Source organism: Geotrypetes seraphini, chromosome 8 (genome assembly GCF_902459505.1).
Source record: "Geotrypetes seraphini chromosome 8, aGeoSer1.1, whole genome shotgun sequence".
NCBI classification, from domain to species: domain Eukaryota; kingdom Metazoa; phylum Chordata; class Amphibia; order Gymnophiona; family Dermophiidae; genus Geotrypetes; species Geotrypetes seraphini.
Window position 1 is genome coordinate 202576 of NC_047091.1, and position 19841 is coordinate 222416.

General features: G+C 42.9%; 2 protein-coding genes across 6 annotated transcripts in view; one reads left to right on the forward strand and one right to left on the reverse strand.

The window, feature by feature from the left end:
* The window catches only part of RCE1 (Ras converting CAAX endopeptidase 1), a 125325-nt gene extending 122833 nt beyond the window's left edge, over positions 1 to 2492 (reverse strand). Inside the window, exons 1-2 of one of the 4 annotated variants that reach the window (XM_033954953.1) lie at positions 2098 to 2492; positions 41 to 143 (exon numbers count right to left, since the gene is read on the reverse strand). In XM_033954953.1, the coding sequence (XP_033810844.1) occupies positions 41 to 143; positions 2098 to 2237 (243 nt within the window). In that variant the 5' untranslated portion in view covers positions 2238 to 2492. Of the gene's footprint in view, positions 1 to 40; positions 144 to 2091 lie in introns of all 4 variants that reach the window. The other 3 variants (XM_033954954.1, XM_033954955.1, XM_033954956.1) reach the window with 3 other exon arrangements.
* A 110-nt stretch (positions 2493 to 2602) lies between these two features.
* Positions 2603 to 19841, forward strand: part of ZDHHC24 (zinc finger DHHC-type containing 24) — a 34549-nt gene continuing 17310 nt past the window's right edge. Inside the window, exons 1-2 of one of the 2 annotated variants that reach the window (XM_033954957.1) lie at positions 2603 to 2877; positions 15568 to 15910. In XM_033954957.1, coding sequence (XP_033810848.1) covers positions 15630 to 15910 — 281 coding nt within the window. In that variant the 5' untranslated portion in view covers positions 2603 to 2877; positions 15568 to 15629. The remainder of the gene's footprint in view (positions 2878 to 15567; positions 15911 to 19841) is intronic. The other variant, XM_033954958.1, reaches the window with a different exon arrangement.

Here is a 19841-nt window from a genome sequence, read left to right on the forward strand (position 1 = left end):
TTTTGAGCAGTGCCCCAAAAAATCTGATCCAGCTACATACCTCAATGCCTGTTGCCTTTTCCCAAGTAGCCAAGAATAGGGGTGAAAGGGCAGAGACAATCAGCACACTGGTGAAGCGGCGCTTAATAACAGCAGGATGGTCTCTGAGGAACAGAAGAGAACAAAGAATTCCTATCAACATAGGTACATGTTATTCTCCTGTCCTTCTCCTGTTTCTATTATTAAACACAGCAAACAACATATTTTCACACTTACTTCACACCTTTCTGATCTGCTGTTAACTCGTGTCCAAAATTAGATTGCCTTTTAAAGAAGAACAAAAATACCTGCTAGTTCAGCAACTGTCAGCAAAGTCTCAGCTAGCCTGGCATAAATGCACGAGGCGAGTCTCTTTCAATTGAAAGGAAACTCTTGAAAGAGGGAACATTAGGATGAAGGTGAAAAAGGATAGATTCAGAAGTAACCCCAGAAAATACTTTTTTGCAGAAAGGGTAGTGAATGTGTGAAATAACCTCCCAGTGAAGCTGGTGGAAACAAATATTGTATCTGAATTCAAGAAAACTTGGGACAAGTACACTGGATCTCTAAGGGAGAGGAAGAGATAGTAGATGTAAGATAGGCCTTATGGTCTTTATCTGCTTTCATTTTTCTCTGTTTCTATGTTTAATGCAAAAAAGAAATCACATAATTCAATGGGATATGAGAGGTTTCAACCAGATATTCTTCCAGAGGCACTTTCAGTAGTGATGCTCATTTTCAGATTATCACATGGGTTTCTTCTTTTTTTTTCTTGCATGTTCTTAAAAGCACAGGATTAGAAAAAATCAGAACACAACTCTTGCCCAATTCTATAATAACTACCGTAGCACACAGTAAGATATTAGTGTGCTCTAAGTGCCACATGATTCACACTTACAAAATAGATTGTACAGCATTTAGTGCATGCAAAGCTTTAGGTTAAAGCTTTACTTCTGAAGCAACAGCATATCTACTTTACAAGACTATAGGCTCCAGAGCTGTGGACAAGGATGAGAAGTGTCAGGAACTCAAAACAGCTGTAGTGTTTCTTTGCCACTCTACCAAAAGCAACATGTAGAATTTGTAGATCCAGAGTTGAATTTACACCACTGACCTAACTTCTGTTATGTAGAAGATCCTATCTTGAGATTACAGCCAATAGCATAGCCAAAAGTGTATTTTGGTTGGGCCCATGCATTTCCTCTCTCTGACCAGATTAAAAATGAATGCCTTGATTGGTGGGAAATGGGATCCCTGAGCCCTACCAGCTGAAAACATCATCTGTGGAGCCTCCTCGGCTGTCAGAATAGTAGAGAAGTCAGCCAAGAGCTTACAGCAGGGGTGTCCAATGTCGGTCCTCGAGGGCCGCAATCCAGTCGGGTTTTCAGGATTTCCCCAATGAATATGCATGAGATCTATTAGCATACAATGAAAGCAGTGCATGCAAATAGACCTCATGTATATTCATTGGGGAAATCCTGAAAATCCGACTGGACTGCGGCCCTCGAGGACCGACATTGGACACCCCTGGCTTACAGCAACCAATGCCAATAGTGCACACACGTTTAGTTCACGAGCATGCGTTGGGGAGTATCAGAGTGGGGCATTCATGCCTGTTTTTTTTCTTTAATGCCAGCTTATAAGACCCACAATTTCTGGATCCCAGAATATATATATTTAAAAAACCCAACAACCTAATACTTGTATTCTGGAAAAACTGGCCTACTGAGCAGCAAACGTACACCTCTGCGCACAACTGTATCAGTATCTGGAGTGTGCACATATGCTGGAACGCTTTCTGCACATAAATATCAGCGTTGCAAAAACTCTTATTTACAATGTTACAACACATATGCAGATGTATGGATGCTTAGAAGGTTTTGTGCTCCCACTGAAGCGCAATCGGCAGCAATTGTTGGCGCAAGGAGAGGCTCATATCAAGAGCCAGATAAGGTACTAGCTCAGACTGAGCCTTCACAGCACAGACAGCAACGCCCCCCAGAGAAGAACGATCCACATCTTAGCAAAATCATCCGCCGTTTTAACCCCCCCCCAGCCCCGCTGCCCATTTACCTTTACCTGGGCAGATCACTCTTCCACACGTATAGGCTCCCCACGTAGGCACAAGCCAGCAGGAAGCAGGACAGTAAAGACAGACAGCAGGGCGACTCGGCGCTAAGCCAGGGAGCGGAAAGACGATCTTCCCGTGGTGCAGCCATCACGAAAGAGCCGTCTGCACAAGAGCCGTTCTACCCAATCAGCAGGCTGCACAGAAGCCAGCAACGAGCCGATTGGCCCCCCACACTTCCCGTTCCTCCATTGAATCCTGGGAGCTCACGCGTACACTTCCTGTTGACCCTTAAGGTGGAATTGCATTTAGAAAAAAGGGGAATAAACTTCTGCTCCACGTTCCCCTCTCTTTGTAGCATCTGATTGCCAGTTTTACTTATACACGAGCAACAGTTTCTGCCATCTACTGACCTAGATTCAATTCTTGTTTTATGTATATTTTACCTTAAAGAGTCACCAACCCCCCCCCCCTCAATACGTCAAAGACCTAATAGCTCCACCCCCAAGCGATCGTAAACCTCCGCCTGGTTACTACAGCCCTCGTACGATTCCCAAGCAAAGCCGGAGATCTGCCATTTTCTTCTTCTGTTCCTGCGCTCAATACTACGATGTGCTTTCCGGACCTTTATTTGTGATAGCTGCGTGCGCAAAACTGCACGGGCAGAAAAGAAGCGGGAAAAAATTTCTTCGCTTGGTTTTTTAACCAAGTTTAGGAGTAACGTGGATAGAGAATGTCGGGTACGGAAGCCGATGGGCATGGGAGTCGCTCTCCTGAGGGAAGGAAGAGAGGTGACATATAGAAGACCCTCCCGGGCGCCGTTGTGGCGAGGGGGGGACACCTTGCCGCCCACCCATCTCTTTTAAAAAAAATCTTCGCCGGCTGCAGCTTTCTCTCTCGTGCCATTCCTGGTCGCGGGACCAGGAAGTGGCATCGGGGGAGCTCGTTGCCGCCGAAGATTTTGAAGGTGCAGCTGTGCCACTGACGCCTCCTCTCGCCACGCCTCTGATACCAGAGTTGTGTTGTTGTTTTTTGTGCATAAACTTTGTCTCTGTTGTCGCAGGACACTCTGTAATAGAGCCAGAACCCATGGCTGACCATGCAGCTTCAAGTGACATTAACAAAACAATTACCACAGTGAGGCAGCGAGCACATCAATGCAAAATGTCCATCGTTCTTGACAGTATGTGACCAGAGAGAGATTGGCTCTCGCACTTACAGGAAGGGTGACTTGAAAAAAGGCAACTGCTGAGTCTGCCTGTAACCTAGCTTGCTGGCCCCTGCCCCTTAGAAACGAATGAATGAAGTTCCCTTATTTGGTAGATTGACCTGCTTGGTGCATCCTAGGATGCACTGTGCATTGTCATTTTCCAAGATGCCTCTTCCAGGAGGGATGCTTCTAGGGAACTTTTTTTAGGTTTGGTGGTCAGGGGTGCTGCTAGCTGTGAGGACTATTTTGGGGCAGTCAGGGGTGTGCAGGCGATTGAAGGATAGCAAGTGAGTCATCTCGAGGGGAGAATGATGGGGCAGGGGACTGCTTATTAGATATTCTACGCTGATGCAGAGAGCAAGCTAACCCTTCTATATACTGCCTCAGAACAGGCAGTAACTTTCTCACATTGTACTCCCTTAAAAACTGATATGCATTGATGCATAGTAGCTAAAAACCTATTTAACTTTTTTTTTCAGTATGCTGTGTGCCGCTGTGTACTATTCAAACTCTCGCATGCCAAACATTTCTACATTGTTCATCCACTATAACTGTTTGCTGTTGCTCATAGTAGCTTTTTACATTGGCTCCCAAAAGATTCTCCTTCCTTTCCCAAGGTAAACTCTCTTGATCATCTGATCTTCTCCCTCTGAGATGATCTATTGATCCTCCAATCAATACCCTGATTCCACCCCCACCCCACCCCCAAGAAAAAAAAAATTCTGTGGTATCTAGTGGGACTCCAATCTCCCTGAAAGTCGTTTCTAGTGTGGAGGGACACTCGTATGCCCCTCTCAGATCCTCTTCCCAGTAAACCTTTAAAAAAAATAAAATAAAAGCAGGAGTAATACCATCTTCAGAAATGGCAGAGCCCGAGCTCACACAGTTCATCCTGGGATGCACCATGCAGAATTGGTCTGCCAACTACAAGAATTTTCCTTTAGTAGGTAGACAATCCAGCACGGTACATCCCAGGATGCACTGTGCAGAGTCAGGTGCTGCTAGGGTAGATGTGAATTAAATCACTAGAAAGACTTTATTTAAATTATACTCATGACATTATGAGTGGATTAATGGAATTAATTTACCAAAAAATGTACCAAACATTTAGAATACTGTGTTCAATTCTGGAGACTGCACCTTCAAAAAGATATAAATAAGATGGCGTCATTCCAGAGGAAGGCTACTGAAATGGTTGGTGGTCTTTGTCATAAGCCGTATGGAGACAGGCTTAAAGATTTCAATATGTATACTTTCTGTTACATATACACATGTACTCTAGTTGTTGATTTCCACTAACCGTGAATCTGCAGAAGGGTGTCACTTTAGGGTTATTCCATACCAAGTGGTCTAAAATTTTAAAAAAGTTCCCCACCATTATGACTCAGATTTTGTTCAAAATTTGTATGGAGAACTAGCACAGCATTAAAAAAAAAAAAAAGTTTCTCAAAATATCAGATCCTTAGTTGCAGTAGTCACTCCTTTGTTTTACTGGGTGCTGGTAGTATCGTGCACAGCAGTGAATAAAATGTCATTTTTAGCTACTCAAAGCTGACAATAATTGATGAAAAATACTAATTTTTGGCAGTCCAGCACAACTTTTTATACTAGTTTCAGCAATGCTAGTATGAGCATCATGGATGCCAAAAGCCCGCTTAAAAATTTTGCTCAAAAGTATCTTAAAACTTGTCGCAGTTTGTCGTGACAGATTTTGACTAGTTTATCAAGCTTCTATAGCTCCAGCACAAAAGTAGAGACTTCAGATTTTATCATAGATGCTAGTGCAATAGAGGTGTCATTCTAGACAAGCGGGTTATTCCCCCCATGGCCTCGAGCCATATGCAGAAGGAATCCACTCCACTTCCTACTTCACCCGGAGCTCTAGTGCCACTTGCAGTTTTTTTTTTCCCTGTATGTGAGGCGGAAGGAGTGTTCTGTTCTGCTTTCCCCTTTTTCTTATTTTATTCATTGCTTTTTAAGTTTATTTAAAATTTCCTATACTGCTCAATCAGACTTCTGAGCAGTGTACAATAAAAATAAAGCTTTCATCATTTAAAATAAAGGTAGGCATTTGACAATTAAAATCTACATAACAAACTCAGACAAGGACAGATGGGAACAGATGGAAAAAAGGGGAGGAACTACCATATTTTGAGAAAAGAGAACAATTAAGGAGAAACAGTGTTTTTTGTGCTTGGAACTTTCTTCCTTGGTCCAGCTCTGCATTTATTTAAGTCTGCTGCCTTACCGGAGCTGTTTTCTGAGTCTCTTCAGGAGCTCAATTTAGATACTCAGCCAGCTACTTCTTCTTCTGCCTCCTTTTCATGTGTGGTATTCAGTCCTCAAGGAGGGACTTTGACACCCCAGGCCTAAAGTGAATTTCTTGGTTGCTCAGATCACTAAGCGCACCTCCCTTCTGAATGAAGATGGTGTGGTGCTCAAGGACATGCAGGACTGCAGAATGGATGTAGTTCTCAAACATTTTGAGGCAGTAGCTTTGGGAGTCAAATCTGTCTCGGCAGTGTCCTTTATCACACATGTTTATTTATTTAAAAATGTTTAATCTGCCTTTATCCAAGGCGGCTCACAATATTACATACACATTTCAGGACTTGCACAACACAAAGATCCCCTACATCAGGAAAAATCATAAGATTATACCATCTCAACCCATAAATTACATCTCAACTGCTCATCCACTACATCACTTTAATCAAGCAGCACAAGTCCAATAACCTGCAAAAAAGATGTTATTCAGAAAGTAGAATATTAACTCAAGAAGCAGAATATTAGCTTAGAAAAACTTGAACAAACAAATGGGTCTTGAACAACTTTCTAAATTGCAATAGATTTCTACAAAACCGTAAGGTACTACGTGCATTCTACATAAATGGTCCAGCTATAGAGAAACATGATTTTTTTGGTCCGTACATATCGTAAAATATTCCCCTGTGATGTGTCTAACAACCAAAAATTTTGTGACTTCAGCATCCTTGGCGGAGTATATAGTATTAGGCATTTTGCTAAATAATTCGGCAGGATGTCATAAATACCTTGTTGGACAAGTTTCAAAACTTTGAATTTATTTACAAAACAGAATCAGCAACCAATGCAATCATTTAAAAAATAGGTGAATTGTGTTTGTATCGAGATACTCCAGCTAGTAGCCGGGCAGCTGAGTTTTGTATCATTTGTAACACTTTAATACGTGCGTGAGGTAAACCTAGATAGATACCTTTACAGTAATCTATCTGGGATAGTACTAGCGCTTGAATTACCTATCTCAAATCCCAATTTGACAGAATATTCTTCAAATGAGACAGTTTCCGCAAGGTGAAATAAGCAGATCTCACTACTTTTGAGATCTGTGCTTTGAAGGATAGATGTACATCTACCATCATGCCAAGTACTCTAATTTCTTCACAGATCTTAATCAAGTGTTCACAAACATTCATCTCTTTAGGCCACAGATGCTCATTCACCTCACCCACAATCATGATCTCTGTTTTTCCAACAGTCAGCCTGCCCTGGTTTTTGGGGATTGTTTTAAGTCCCGTTTGTCTAGAATGGCACACTTATTGCACTGGAAAAAGAGATTATGTCCTTACCTTGATAATATCTTTTCCAATAGATAGGTGTGTCATTGTAGAATTACCCTTTGTCCTTCCTGCACCTACCTGCTGTCTCATTCTGGTTTTTACTTTCCAAGTTTTATCTTGGATACCAGTCAGCCCTTTGAGCTCTGAAGAATTCTGTATTATATGTTTATGGTATCTGCAAGGGTACTACTCCCTGGGCTCCTTTGATTCTTCTGTTGGCTGTTCCTTGTTCATTGAATGTTCAAGTTTTATTACGTTTAAGCAGAACAGTTGATTAGTTTGAGATATTTCCCATTTCTGTCTTTACTTCACATGCTGTCACTGGAGCTCTTGCTTGCTTGGGTACTGCAGGTGGCACTAGAGCTCCTGGTGAAATAGGAGGATCACAGAAAAAATCTGGAGTAGATTCCTTCTGCATATGGCTCAAGGCCATGGGAAATAATCCGCTTGTCTACTGGAAAAGATATTATCAAGGTAAGGACATAATCTCTTTTTATCCTTACACTGGACACTACACTGCCAAATTTGCAACAATTCAGTATGAATAGCTGCATCAAAACATTCCTTCAAATTTTGCACCATTGACACAAGAGCTGAAATTTGTCAATTTTCAGGGTCAATTATAAAAAAAAGTCTGTCTGAATCATTTTTTTTAAACTAGTACCATCTGAAAAAGGAAATATTACTCTACAAGATTTATATTTATTTGTTTGCATTGCAACCCTTATTGAAATATATATACATTTGCTTAAAAGTGGGGGATATTTTGTGTGCACAGTCCATAGAGCCTCTATTCAGCTATTCCTCTCATTTGATTCTAACAGGTTGGAAACTCCGGTTACCAAGAGAACAATTTCTATGAGGGTGGCAGACTGTATCTCCTTCTGCTATGTTTGGGCTGGGCTACCATTGGAAGGTCGTGTCACAGCATACAAAGTTAGAGCAATGGCAGTCTCAGTTGCTTTTCTCCATTCCACTTCTATTGAGGACATTTGTAAAGCAGCCATCTGGTCCTCAATACATACGTTCACATCTCATTACTGTTTGGAGACTCGTTCCAGACAGAATAGTCAGTTCAGCCAAGCAGATCTACAAAATGTATTCTCTGTTTAAGGGCCAACTTCCCTCCATCCCTTTTGAAGTAGTTAGGGAGTCCCATCTGTGAGAATATGCTGCCTGCTTGTCCTGAAATAAAGCACAGTTACTTACCTGTAACAGGTGTTATCCAGGAATAGCAGGCAGATATTCTTACAACCTTCCCACCTCCCTTAGTGGCTTCTTAGCTTTTTTATTGAACTGATGGACCCGCGAGCTGACATCGGGCAGGAAGGCACTCACACATGAGCAGTCTTGAGATTTCTAAGGAAGTTAAAGTGACAGTACATTTTTGCACTGTCCGTACTAGAGTTCTGTGGATGGCATCAGCCATCTGTCAGAATATCTGGCTGCTTTCCCCAGATAACACCTGTTACAGTTAACTAACAGTTAAGTAATTTTGCTTTGCCCTCTATCAGTTTGTAAGCAGCCATTGTATCAGCATACTTTGTGTATCCATCAGTGGCGTACCAAAAGGGGGGCATCCACCCCGGGTGCAGACCATAAGGGGATGCTCCAGGGGTTGGCTGGCATCGGGCCTTCCTTTCTGCCAGGTCCTGCCTTCGCAGAAGCAGGAGGAAGACCCGATGCCAGTAGGGCAGTGAGTTAAGGCTGCCAACAATGAAAGAACACTCTGAAAAACTTCTTGTGGCCTATTAGGGCCTTCCCTCTGCTGTGTCACTAAAACAGCAGAGAGAAGCTCTGTCTGAACAGGCCACAGAAATCTCACAGTGGGGATCGGTCAGGTCCAGAGGTGCTGCACAGGGGGATGGGAGGGAGGGAGGGAAAATTGTTACACAAGGGGATAAGAGGGAGAAATGGAAAGCTGCTGCACAGGGGGGAGAGAGGAAGACTTGTTGGACATGAGGTGGAAGAAAGGAAGAGAGTGCAACAAACAGGTAGAAAGGGATGGGAGGGAGAAATCCTGCATATGTTGGAGGGAACATGAGAACATAAGATTTGCCGCTGCTGGGTCAGACCAGTGGTCCATTGTGCCCAGGAGTTATCTCATGCGGCAGCCCTTAGATCAAAGACCAGTGCCCTATTTGAGTCTAGCCTTACTTGCATATATTCTGTTCCAGTAGGAACTTATCCAACCTTGTCTTGAATCCCTGAAGGATGCTTTTCCCTATAATAGCCTCCAGGAGAGTGTTCCAGACTGCCACGCCTCTGGGTGAAGAAGAACTTCCTTACATTTGTACGGAATCTTTTCCCTTCTAACTTTAGCGAGTGCCCTCTCGTTCTCTTCACCTTGGAGGAGTGAACAATCTCTCTGTCTACTAAGTCAGTTCCCTTCAATATCTTGAATGTTTCGATCATGTCCCCTTTCAGTCTTCTCTTTTCAAGGGAAAAGAGACCCAGTTTCTCTAGCCTCTCGTAAGGCAACTCCCACAGCCCCTTAACCATTTTTGTCGCTCTTCTCTGGACCCTTTTGAGTAGTACTATGTCCTTTTTCATGTACGGCGACCAGTATTGGACGCAGTATTCCAGCTGGGGACGTACCATGGCCCGGTATAACATTATGATAACCTTTTCAGATCTGTTCATGATCCCCTTCTTAATCATTCCTAGCATTCTGTATGCCCTTTTTGCCGCCACTGTGCATTGTGTGGACAGTTTCATTGACTTGTCTACAAGTACTCCCAAATCTCTTTCCTGGGAGCTCTCTTCAAGTATAACACCAGGCATCCTGTATTCGTGCATATGATTTTGGTTACTGACATGCATCACCTTGCACTTATCCACGTTAAACCTCATTTGCCATTTTGCGGCTGATTCATCGAGCGTATTTATGTCTCTTTGTAGGTCTTCGCAGTCCTTCTGTGTCCTCACTACTCTGAATAACTTTGTATCATCTGCAAATTTAATCACCTCACTCGTGTCAATTTATAGGTTGTTTATAAATATGTTGAAGAGCACAGGCCCGAGCACCGAACCCTGTGGCACTCCACTCGTGACTCTTTTTCAGTCTGAGTATTGTTCATTCATCCCCACTTTCTGTTTCCTATCCACCAACCAGTTTTTAATCCACGTGAGTATATCATCCTCGATTCCATGGCTCGTGTTATGCCTATGGCCAGGGGGTAACTGAAACTCAGCATACTACGTGATATGTCTCCTCAAGTCTGCTTATCTGATATCCTGACCTCAGTGACCTGGGTGCTGCCAAAACAAAGAACAAAAGGACAGTAAAACCAGGTTGACCAGGTGTCCAAGTGAAGACAGCTGGTTTCTGCAACAAGTCTGCTTATCTGCTATCCTGACCTCAGTGACCTGGGTGTTGCCAAAACAAAGAACAGAAGAAGGACGCTGGTTACTGCAGGATAACTATGAACTCAGCAGTTTTCACCCTATATAAGAACGGGACTTTGCCCCTAACATTAGAATCTACTACGTTGCAACCATGGGACTCTCTCCTTTGGTCCACCCACCTATCAATTGCAGGGATTCCCAATTGTGAAGGATGGTGTTGCCTGGGATCACGGTGAAGCTATTTTATTCATATATATATATATATAAAACAAAGGGTTATTGTCTATGCTTTTATATTGTCTGTGTGCTTTTCTGAGTGTCATTGATCATCCCATCTGACAGAAATAAGTGGCGGAACATATTGGTACCAGAAGTGGGGTGATCATGTCGTTAGAAAAGCTACACAGAAAACAAGGGGTTGAGGAGCAGGCTCCCAATCCCTCCATTCCGGATTGGGATGACAGTATAGGTAAATTAATGGCCACTGAGTGGTCTGTAGAAGCAGGATTATGTGAATCCTGTACTTTTGGAAGTGGGGATCCACATGAATTATGTGCCTCCTTACAAAAGGTGAAAATCTCAAAAGGAAAAGAGCAAGAAGGAATTTCTAGACAAGGATGGATGATTTTGTCAGCATGGAGGAATTTGCATGAAGCTAAACATGAGTTACAATTGAAATTAGGAGAGCTGGGAAAGAAAATGTGTAATCAACAGCATGCCATTACAATGCTACAATGTCAGAATAAGTTGTTAATGGATAAGGTAGACACCTATCAAAATGTAACAGAAAAGGCAGCTATGCGATGTGCACGATATAAATACAAGAAACGGAGGCAAAAAGTGAGTTACAGAAAAGTTAAAATCTTAATTTATCATCTGCCGGATGATTGGGCTCCAAACAAACGGGTTGGGGATATTTGGGATTCAAATTCTAATAACAGTGAGGAGGATATATGTGTTGAAGGAGAGCAGGCAGAAAGTTTAGAAGCGAAGCCTGTGAGGAAACAAAGATTACAGGGAAATCTGCAGAGAGGAGAAAATCTGACTAGAAATAATGTTATGGAGGATGTTACTCAACAGGAAGTCATGGATATGATGGCACGCTTTACACAGCAGCCTGGGGAACCACTAATACAATGGGTAATTCGGGTGCAGGAGCTGGGCGCAGCAGGGATTATGTTGGATGTCATAGATGCCCCTAAATTTGTTCAAATTAGTCAAGAAGTAGCAGTACAAAATGCGTTACGGGAGGATCCTTATCCTGCAAAATATGCCCAATGGTCTTTATTAGAGATAATTAGTAGGGGTGTCACGAGGCGATATCCACTTGAATCTGATTGGCCCTCAAATGATAAAATTTGGTATACATTAAAAGATGCTCAAATGAGAATTAAGGAGGAGGCTATGAAGGTAGCCTTAGTAATAGGTCACGCTGACACATATATGTCATTACCTTTTACAGTGTCCATGAGAAATAAAATTATCAAGTATGCTGCACCGGCATACAAACAGGTAATGATAACTTTGTTGATCAATCAAATAGACAGGACTATTTTGGAAGCCTTAGAAGCGGTCCAACAGTTAGGAGATCGGGGGAACTGGGGACCTCAAAATACTTTTGATAAAAAGAGAAAAGGACAATCCAATTCAAACAGGGCTAATTGGGTGTCTCGGAGGAATATGTTTTTGGCATTAATAAAAGATGGTGTAAAGAGGGAAGAAATAGATGGGAAAGATACAGGGACATTATGGGAAATGTACAAAAGTAGAGGACTGGAAAAGAAATCTATGTCTCAAGCACAAGTGAACAAAGGAGAGAGGGAGGATATTTTGGTGCCAACGGCTCCTCCTGAGGAAACTGCTTCCATTCTTTATCCTGATTTAAAAGGGTGGAAGTGTTGGGAGGATCAATGATGTGAATGCCAAGCCTCAGTATTTGCCTGGACCAAATTAGAACAGCGTCCGCATGTAGAGATAAATATTTATTGGAAATCTGGGGAGCAAAAGGTACAAGCTGTAGTGGACACTGGGGTGGAGGAATATAAATATCAAGATTGGGGGGAGAATTATACAAGCGGTACAGGAAAAAAAAAAAATTTAAACATTGGACAATTACCAATTCGGGAATATACTGTATTGATCAATGAGATTCCTTAAAATATAATAGGGATGGATATCCTAAAAGGGTTAACATTACAGCTTTCCGATGGAATCTATAGTTTTGGTAAATTGCCAGACATTCCTACGATCTCCACTAAAATTGTAAACATGAACCAATGCATTTTTTGCTATTCCTATAGTGGAGCCCAGAACAATTTGCATTCACTTGGCAAGGGAGGCAATATACATCTACCAGACTACCACAAGAATACTTACATAGTCCCACTTTCTATCACAAGATTATAGCAGAACATTTAGATAATTATACCTTACATGCAGGAGTAGAACTATCACACTATATTGACTAAGTGGGCAAAAGGATGCCGAGAGGTGATAGAGAAAGTTAAACAGAAGATTGTAAACTTCCCTTCTCCCCAAAGAAAAAAAACAAACTTGGGCCTTTTTGGACTTTGGAGGCAACATATTTCACATCTGCGGTGACATATGGGGTAGGTTGGACAATAAAAGAGTAGAAATATTGCTAAGTGACCTTTATAATGTATAAAGTTTTGTTAGATAGTATAAGGACATTGTACTCCAAGTGATTTTGCAAATGTGTCTTTTACCTCAAACTCTAACATTGTGAACCACTGTACCTTTACTTAAACCTCTCTTGTATGTTTTATAGATTAAAACGTCCCTGCTTGCATTCTCTTATGATTGTGTGACAGAGCCTGTAAATGGAAGAAGATAGAAAGGAGACCAGCAAAACTATAGAGCAATTAACTTAAGTTTCTATCTCTCTCTTTCTTTTAGAAGCTTAGCATCCAGACATGGTCATTAGAACCAATTACTGTGCCATATTTAAAATACTTCCAGCACTGTGACCTGATAGTGGGAATCCAATGGATACCAAATTTGTTTATGACTCTTTTGATTAATAGTGTGCTTATTTACAGATTAAATTCAACCCTGAATCATTGCCAATGGAAGAAAGCATGTTGGAGCTCTGTGTTTGTCTGTTTCTGTTATGTGTTGTCTGTTTTAGCTTATGGGGTACCCCAATAAACATCGCACATTGGCCATTTCCAGAGTTTTTCCACCCCTTCTATTAGTCCAAATGGTACCATATCCCTTTCCAAAAAAGATTCCCCCGCATACAAGAAAGTTTCTTATGAAAACCACGCTCACAATGATTTTATGCTATGGCTCATACAGCCCAATTATAACTTAGTTAGGGGTTATATTATAAGAGGATATCTGAAGAGAAAAAATTAGAAAGCTTTATACTTGGTAAAATGGTGCTCATTGGTATTTGATATTTGCTAAATAAAATAAAAAATGGTCTCTCTTTATTTAACTTACCAGGTATAAACAGTGCAGTGCACATCTCTGACATAAGTTATTTTGGTATTACCATCAGTACGTGTTTATGGTCTCTCTTAAGTGACATAATAATTATGTCCAGAACATAAAAAGGTGTATTTTCTGAATGTCCTACTGAATACCTTTAAGTACATTAGTGTTGTTTCTCTTATCTCAAACAAATACTACCTTACACACAAGTATTGTGTCACATGTTATCACATTCTGTACATAAAGTGGTTTTTCTTCTTTTTCTTATCTTCTCTTTTATCACTAGGGGTGTTTATTGTAACTAAAGCATTGAAGCTAAACAGTCATGATGAAATATTTTCCTTGGAAAATCACATACTGGGAAATGTTATTCCATATAGACTTTCATCCCTTTGTGATAGAATTGGTCAGCTCTGCTCTCTTATTCTTATGATTTGGCTAACATGCTGGGTTAAGAGAAAATTTCACCAGATCGAGAAGATGATGACACGCAACCAGACAACAGCAAGCTTTCTAGCAGTCACTGTCATGCAAATGGGCTTTTCAATATTGAAATGAGCACTCCGGTGGATTTTTAAACATCGCCAATCCATTCTCCAAGAGCGGTGTTGGCTTTTAGCAACAAAAATCTGGTCCAGGGGTACAAGTACAGTGCTAGCACTGTTAAAAGTGCATCTTGTGTCGTGTGTTTTGACTGTGGCTAATGGAAAAAAAATAAAAATCACATGATTATAACACACCCTCCAGCAGATGCCCACTCTCCCCCGCCGCCACGCAACCTCTGTGCCGACGACTCCCACTCTCTCACCCTTACCTTACTTAGATGGAGGGGCCTTAAACAACCTGAGCCAACAGAGCCTCAGTTCCCTCCCCAGTGCATCCCTCTGGTTAGTGATGGGAGAGAGTAGGCATCCTGCTATCGGGTGGAGAGTTGCTTGACTTCGACGGCTTGATTATTTGTTGTTTTTGGGGGGTTTTGTTTTGATTTTGTGTTTATTCTGCGCAAGTGCCCATCGATATCACCATCTGTATGAGTGTTTTTTTGAGAATGACTTGATTTTTAAAAATTGCTACTATAAAGGCTGCGACAGCAGCCCGTTAGTTTTTAACACAACGTTTTGAGAATCTAGGCCTAAAACAAAGGGGCTGAAACTCCTTTCATATGAGGAAAGGGCCATTCAACTTGGAAAAGACAGCTGAGGAGGGGAGGAATGACCGAGGTCTACAAAATCCTGAGTGGTATAGAGCATGTGAATCGATCCTTTTTTTTTTTTTTTTTACTCCTTCAAAAAGTGCAAAGACTAGGGGACACTCAATAAAGTTACATGGTAATACTTTTAAAACAGATAGGAGGAAATATATTTTCATTTAATGAATAGTTGAGCTCTGGAATTCATTGCCAAAGAATAGAGGTTAGCGGGGAATGGTAGTACGGAATCTTTCTATTCTTTCGGATTCTGCCAGAGGACTGGGGGCCATCTTGAGGTGTGCTATTACCTTTTCTACCCCAATGCAGAAGAGTAAACTAACCTTTCAATGTTTCTCAGATTTAGCAGTAAATTTCTCACATTATGCTTGCCTTAAAATCTCCTACTTCTCTGCATTAGGACATAATAGCTAATAACTTAGTTATCTATTTTAATATGCTATGTGCTAATGTCTGCCACACATGGGACCTGCACACAAACCACTTGTTAACCACGTGCTTTATACCTGCAGAGCTTTCTGTATTGGCCCTTGTGTTATCAATCACTTCCCTGTTATCCTTTCTGTTTTGGCATCTTTGTAGATTTCTACAATTCTGTAGAGATTTTTGGATTACTTTCTTAGTGTTGATTCTTATAAAACCTCTTTTTTTCTCTCTCAAGGTGTTGCATGACTGGCTTGGCTCACCTGTCATTTTCATTGGATTTTGGAGTTTCTGCTAGCCATGCCAAAAACAGTGGTATCTAGCTGGTGGAGACGCTTGGATGCTGCACTTGTGCTTCCCATATGTTTGACAGGCCTACTCATCCTCTCTGTGATACTAGAGGTGCTTTACATCCTTACACAAGAAGGTGTTGTGGTACCAGGGCTGCACAAAGGTGCCCACATTCTCCTGGCTGGGTTCCTGCTACTGAATGTCTTAGGGAACATCTTCATGTTTATCTGTACCAGCTCCAGCATTAAAGGGGTCTTTCTGCCTGCCAGTTCGGTGGGACAAGGCTGGGAGTAAGTATGCTGTCATAAAAGCTGAAGGAAAATACATTCTTTGAAATTACAGTAGACTCTCAGTTAACTAGCGCACATGGGGACTGATTGATGCTGGATAAATGTAGTTTCTGGTTGCTTGAAAGTTACTATTAGAAATAGGCCTAACTAATACTATACCCCATACTAGGCCATACCATAAACTGTTCCAGACATAATACCGGACATGTGGTAGGCAAAGCATGAGCATACTCAGGTATGGCATGCCCAGTTTACACTTAAATTTCTGCCAGAAATTGATTTTATTTTAATTTTGCTAGTTGTTTGAGAGCTCTAGTTGCTTGAGTTCTGGTTAACAGAGAGTCTACTGTATTTTCTTATGCTGTTTTACTCAACTGTGAAAACAACACAAAGAGGCATGTCTTCTAAAATGCACTAAGAAACTAGCACATGCTTAACGTAACAGCTAGTGCTGCCCGATTCAGGAAAAAAGATTTTGATTTGATTCAGACCAATCCCCAGGGCACACAGACGCCACAGTGAGTACTTTATCCAGACCAGCTCGGAGAAAGGGAAGGACCTGCTACCCTGGAGCCAAATAAAGGCTCCTCTGGAACCTGGTCACCTCAAAGGAGAAAAGTTTCCCACGTCTTAACGTAACCCTAACCCTAACCTTGGATGACTTCTTAGATTTGAGCAGTGGAACAAACACAAGCTCCAAATAGTCTGTATGAATTAAGGCTGTGCACTCAAGAGTAAAGCTGGACAAGTAGAGCGACCCGGAACTTCCATAACCTGAGTGAGAAGGACTGGGTATACGTTCAGGCGCAAACTACACCAAACCCACAAACACATCAGAGCCGCGCATCCCAGTCTGGAGCCACTATACGGACGCGGCCAGGATGACAAGTTCCTAAAGGACCTCGGCCCGGGCAGAAAGACATAACGAAGAATGTCTGTAGGCCATGGCTATATTCGAGCTCCTCACTTCTGGGCTCAAATCTGCGGCTGAAGAAGCATGGCATTCTTTTTTTTAAAAAAATTTTCTCGGCCGTGGTCAGGAAGTCGATGCAGGGCTGACCTCAGCACTTCACAATCGCCTGAAGCGTCTGAGGCAATAGGCAATAGCCAAAGAAGTCCACTTGAATATAGCCCACTCTGGCCACATGCGCCACCATCAGCGTCGGGAGATGACGTTCCATCCAAAGGAAAAGAAGGCAGGACTCTACCAGCCCCTCCAGAGACCCCAGCAAGTCTTATAGGACTAGATAAAGGGCCTGGAACACCATCCGAATGAGTGACTACTTCCTCTATAACGGAGTCAAGTTGTCCTAAAGGAGACAGGGACAGCAAGCCCCACCAGCCCCACAGGCTGGCATCCTTGATTACCACCATCCAGGAGGCAATGTCAAACGGAACGCCCCAGCACAGCAATTGAGGGTGAAGCCTCCAAAGTGCATGGTAGCTTCATAGCTAAGACATCTCGGTGGGGCACCCAGTGAGAAAGCCAGGCCTGGTAAAGACAACACATGAGTTTCCTCGCCCAAGTAACCACCTCCGGTGTGCCACCATGGAGCCAGAACCTGTAGGCAGTCATGAGCTGAAGGGGCCGACTGGGGGGGGGGGTGTTTGTTTTGTTTTTAAGAACTCAGAAATATGCGAACACAGCTTCCATCTCCGAGCCTTGGCCAGCTATATACGGTCCACCACTGTATCAGACACGCCCGGCAATCCAGCGGCTGCGTGGGCGACAGATGACTTTGCTAAACCCAGAATATTTGTTCCACTGTGGCGCACCCCGCTTCCAATGAGGGTACTCTGAGCAACCAGTCGTCCAGATATGGGTGAACAGGCAACCTCATCCTCCTACAATGAGCCGCCCAAAGCACCAGCACAGCTGTGAAGGTTTGGGGCGCTGTCGTCAGCCCACATGGCAGAGCCGAAAACTGATAATGCTGATCCCACACATGAAACCTCAGAAAGTAGTGGTGAGCTGGAAAAAATAGGAATCAGGAAATACACCTCTGTAAAATCCAAAGAAGTTAGAAACTCCCTGGGAGTCACTGCGTCAAAAACAGATTTCACCGTGTCCATCTGGAACCAAGTAAGCTTGAAAGCCGCCTGCAGTTAGATCCAGAAGATGTCTCCAGTCTACTGATCCATTCATTAGTATAATCAAGTATACAGAGTATCTGCCTGAGCCCAAAAGGATGCTTGGTACCTGCTCTATCACTTGAATATGCAGAAAGCCCTGAACAGTAGCTTGAACTATGCACGCTGTGTCCAGTCTCCTGGCAGAAGAAGCCACAAACCAACATGGGTTGGGTAAATTCCAGCTTGTAGTCTGACCGAAGAAATTCCAAGACCTACTGGTCTGCCTCAATGTGCCTCCAGGCCTGCAGATGCTCCAAGATCCAACCCCCTATCCACAAAGGGGTCCTCAGGTTTGTTTGTTTATTCTATTTATTTTTTACGGTCAGGTCAGGCAGAGGCAGGCTGAGAGCGCCTGTAGTTCGCAAACTGACCCCTGGAACCCTGAAAGGATCTTCGCAATGAGGACAGAGAATGTGTGCTGTAGGCACAAAAAAATCCTTCGGGAGCCCCAAAAAGGGGGGCTCTATGCCATCCGGCAACGTCTGCAGACGACGATCCATCACTGAAGTAATGAGTGCATCCAGCCAATTGCCCAACAGCAACTGCCCCTTGAAAGGCAGCCAGGCTAGAGTTGCCTTTGGCAGGCTGACATAGAATACGCTGACCCTGAAGCCAGCCTTCCAAAAGGTCATAGAACCATCCGTCATGAAGTCCATCCCAGCCATCAGAAGCTGAGGAGGAGTCTGTACCGCAGTTGACATGGACTGACCCATCTGACAACTAAAATTCAATGCAAAGAAGTGCAGAGTAATGCATTTGGGGATTAGAAATCAGAAGGAGCCATATGTGCTGGAAGGTGAGAGGCTGATATGCGCAGATGGGGAGAGAAACCTTGTGATAGTGTCCGAAGATCTAAAGGCAAAGAAATAAGTGTGACAAGGCAGTGGCTGTTACCAGAAGAATGCTACACTGTATAGAGAGAGGCGTAACCAGTAAAAGAAAGAAGATGTTGATGCCCCTGTACAGGTCATTGGTGAGGCCCCACTTGGAGTATTGTATTCAGTGTTGGAGACTGTATCTGGCAAAAGACATAAGAAGACTTGAAGTGGTCCAGAGAAAGGTGACAAAAATAGTAGGAGGTTTGCACCAAAAGATGTATGAGGAGAGACTGGAAGCCCTGAATATGTATACCCTAGAGCAGTGTATTGCAAACTGTGTGCCGCCTGAGATTCCAGGTGTGCCATGAGACACCAGGGAGGAGGAGAGGTGCTGGCTAACTGCCTACAGGATGTGCCTCTCGTAACGAGAGGCACATCCTGTAGGCAGTCAGCCGGTGCCTCTCCTTCTCTCTATGCCTCTTCCCTTCCAGCACCCCCCACTGGTGGCTCAGGGCCCCGTCTGGAGGGTCTTCACGGATGTCGACATGATGATATCATGCATGCGCGTGATGTCATTGTGTCAACATCTGCACACTTCCAGATTATCTCGAGCCACGGTTGCCATGTTTAGTGTGCCGTGGCTTCGCAAAGTTTGCAAGATACTGCCATAGAGGAAATGAGGCGCAAAGGAGATATGATTCAGATGTTCAAATACTTGAAAGGTATTAACTTAGAATAAAATCTTTTCCAGAGAAAGGAAAATAGTAAAACCAGAGGGCATAATTTGAGGTTGAGGGGTGGTAGACAAGAATAATGTTAGGAAATTCTTCTTTACAGAGAGGGTGGTTGATTCCTGGAATGTGCTCCCGAAGGAGGTGGTGGAGAGGAAAACAGTGACAGAGTTCAAAAAAGAATGTAATGAACACAGAGGATATCTAATCAGAAAATAATGGTATATATTGAAGAACTAAGGCCAATAC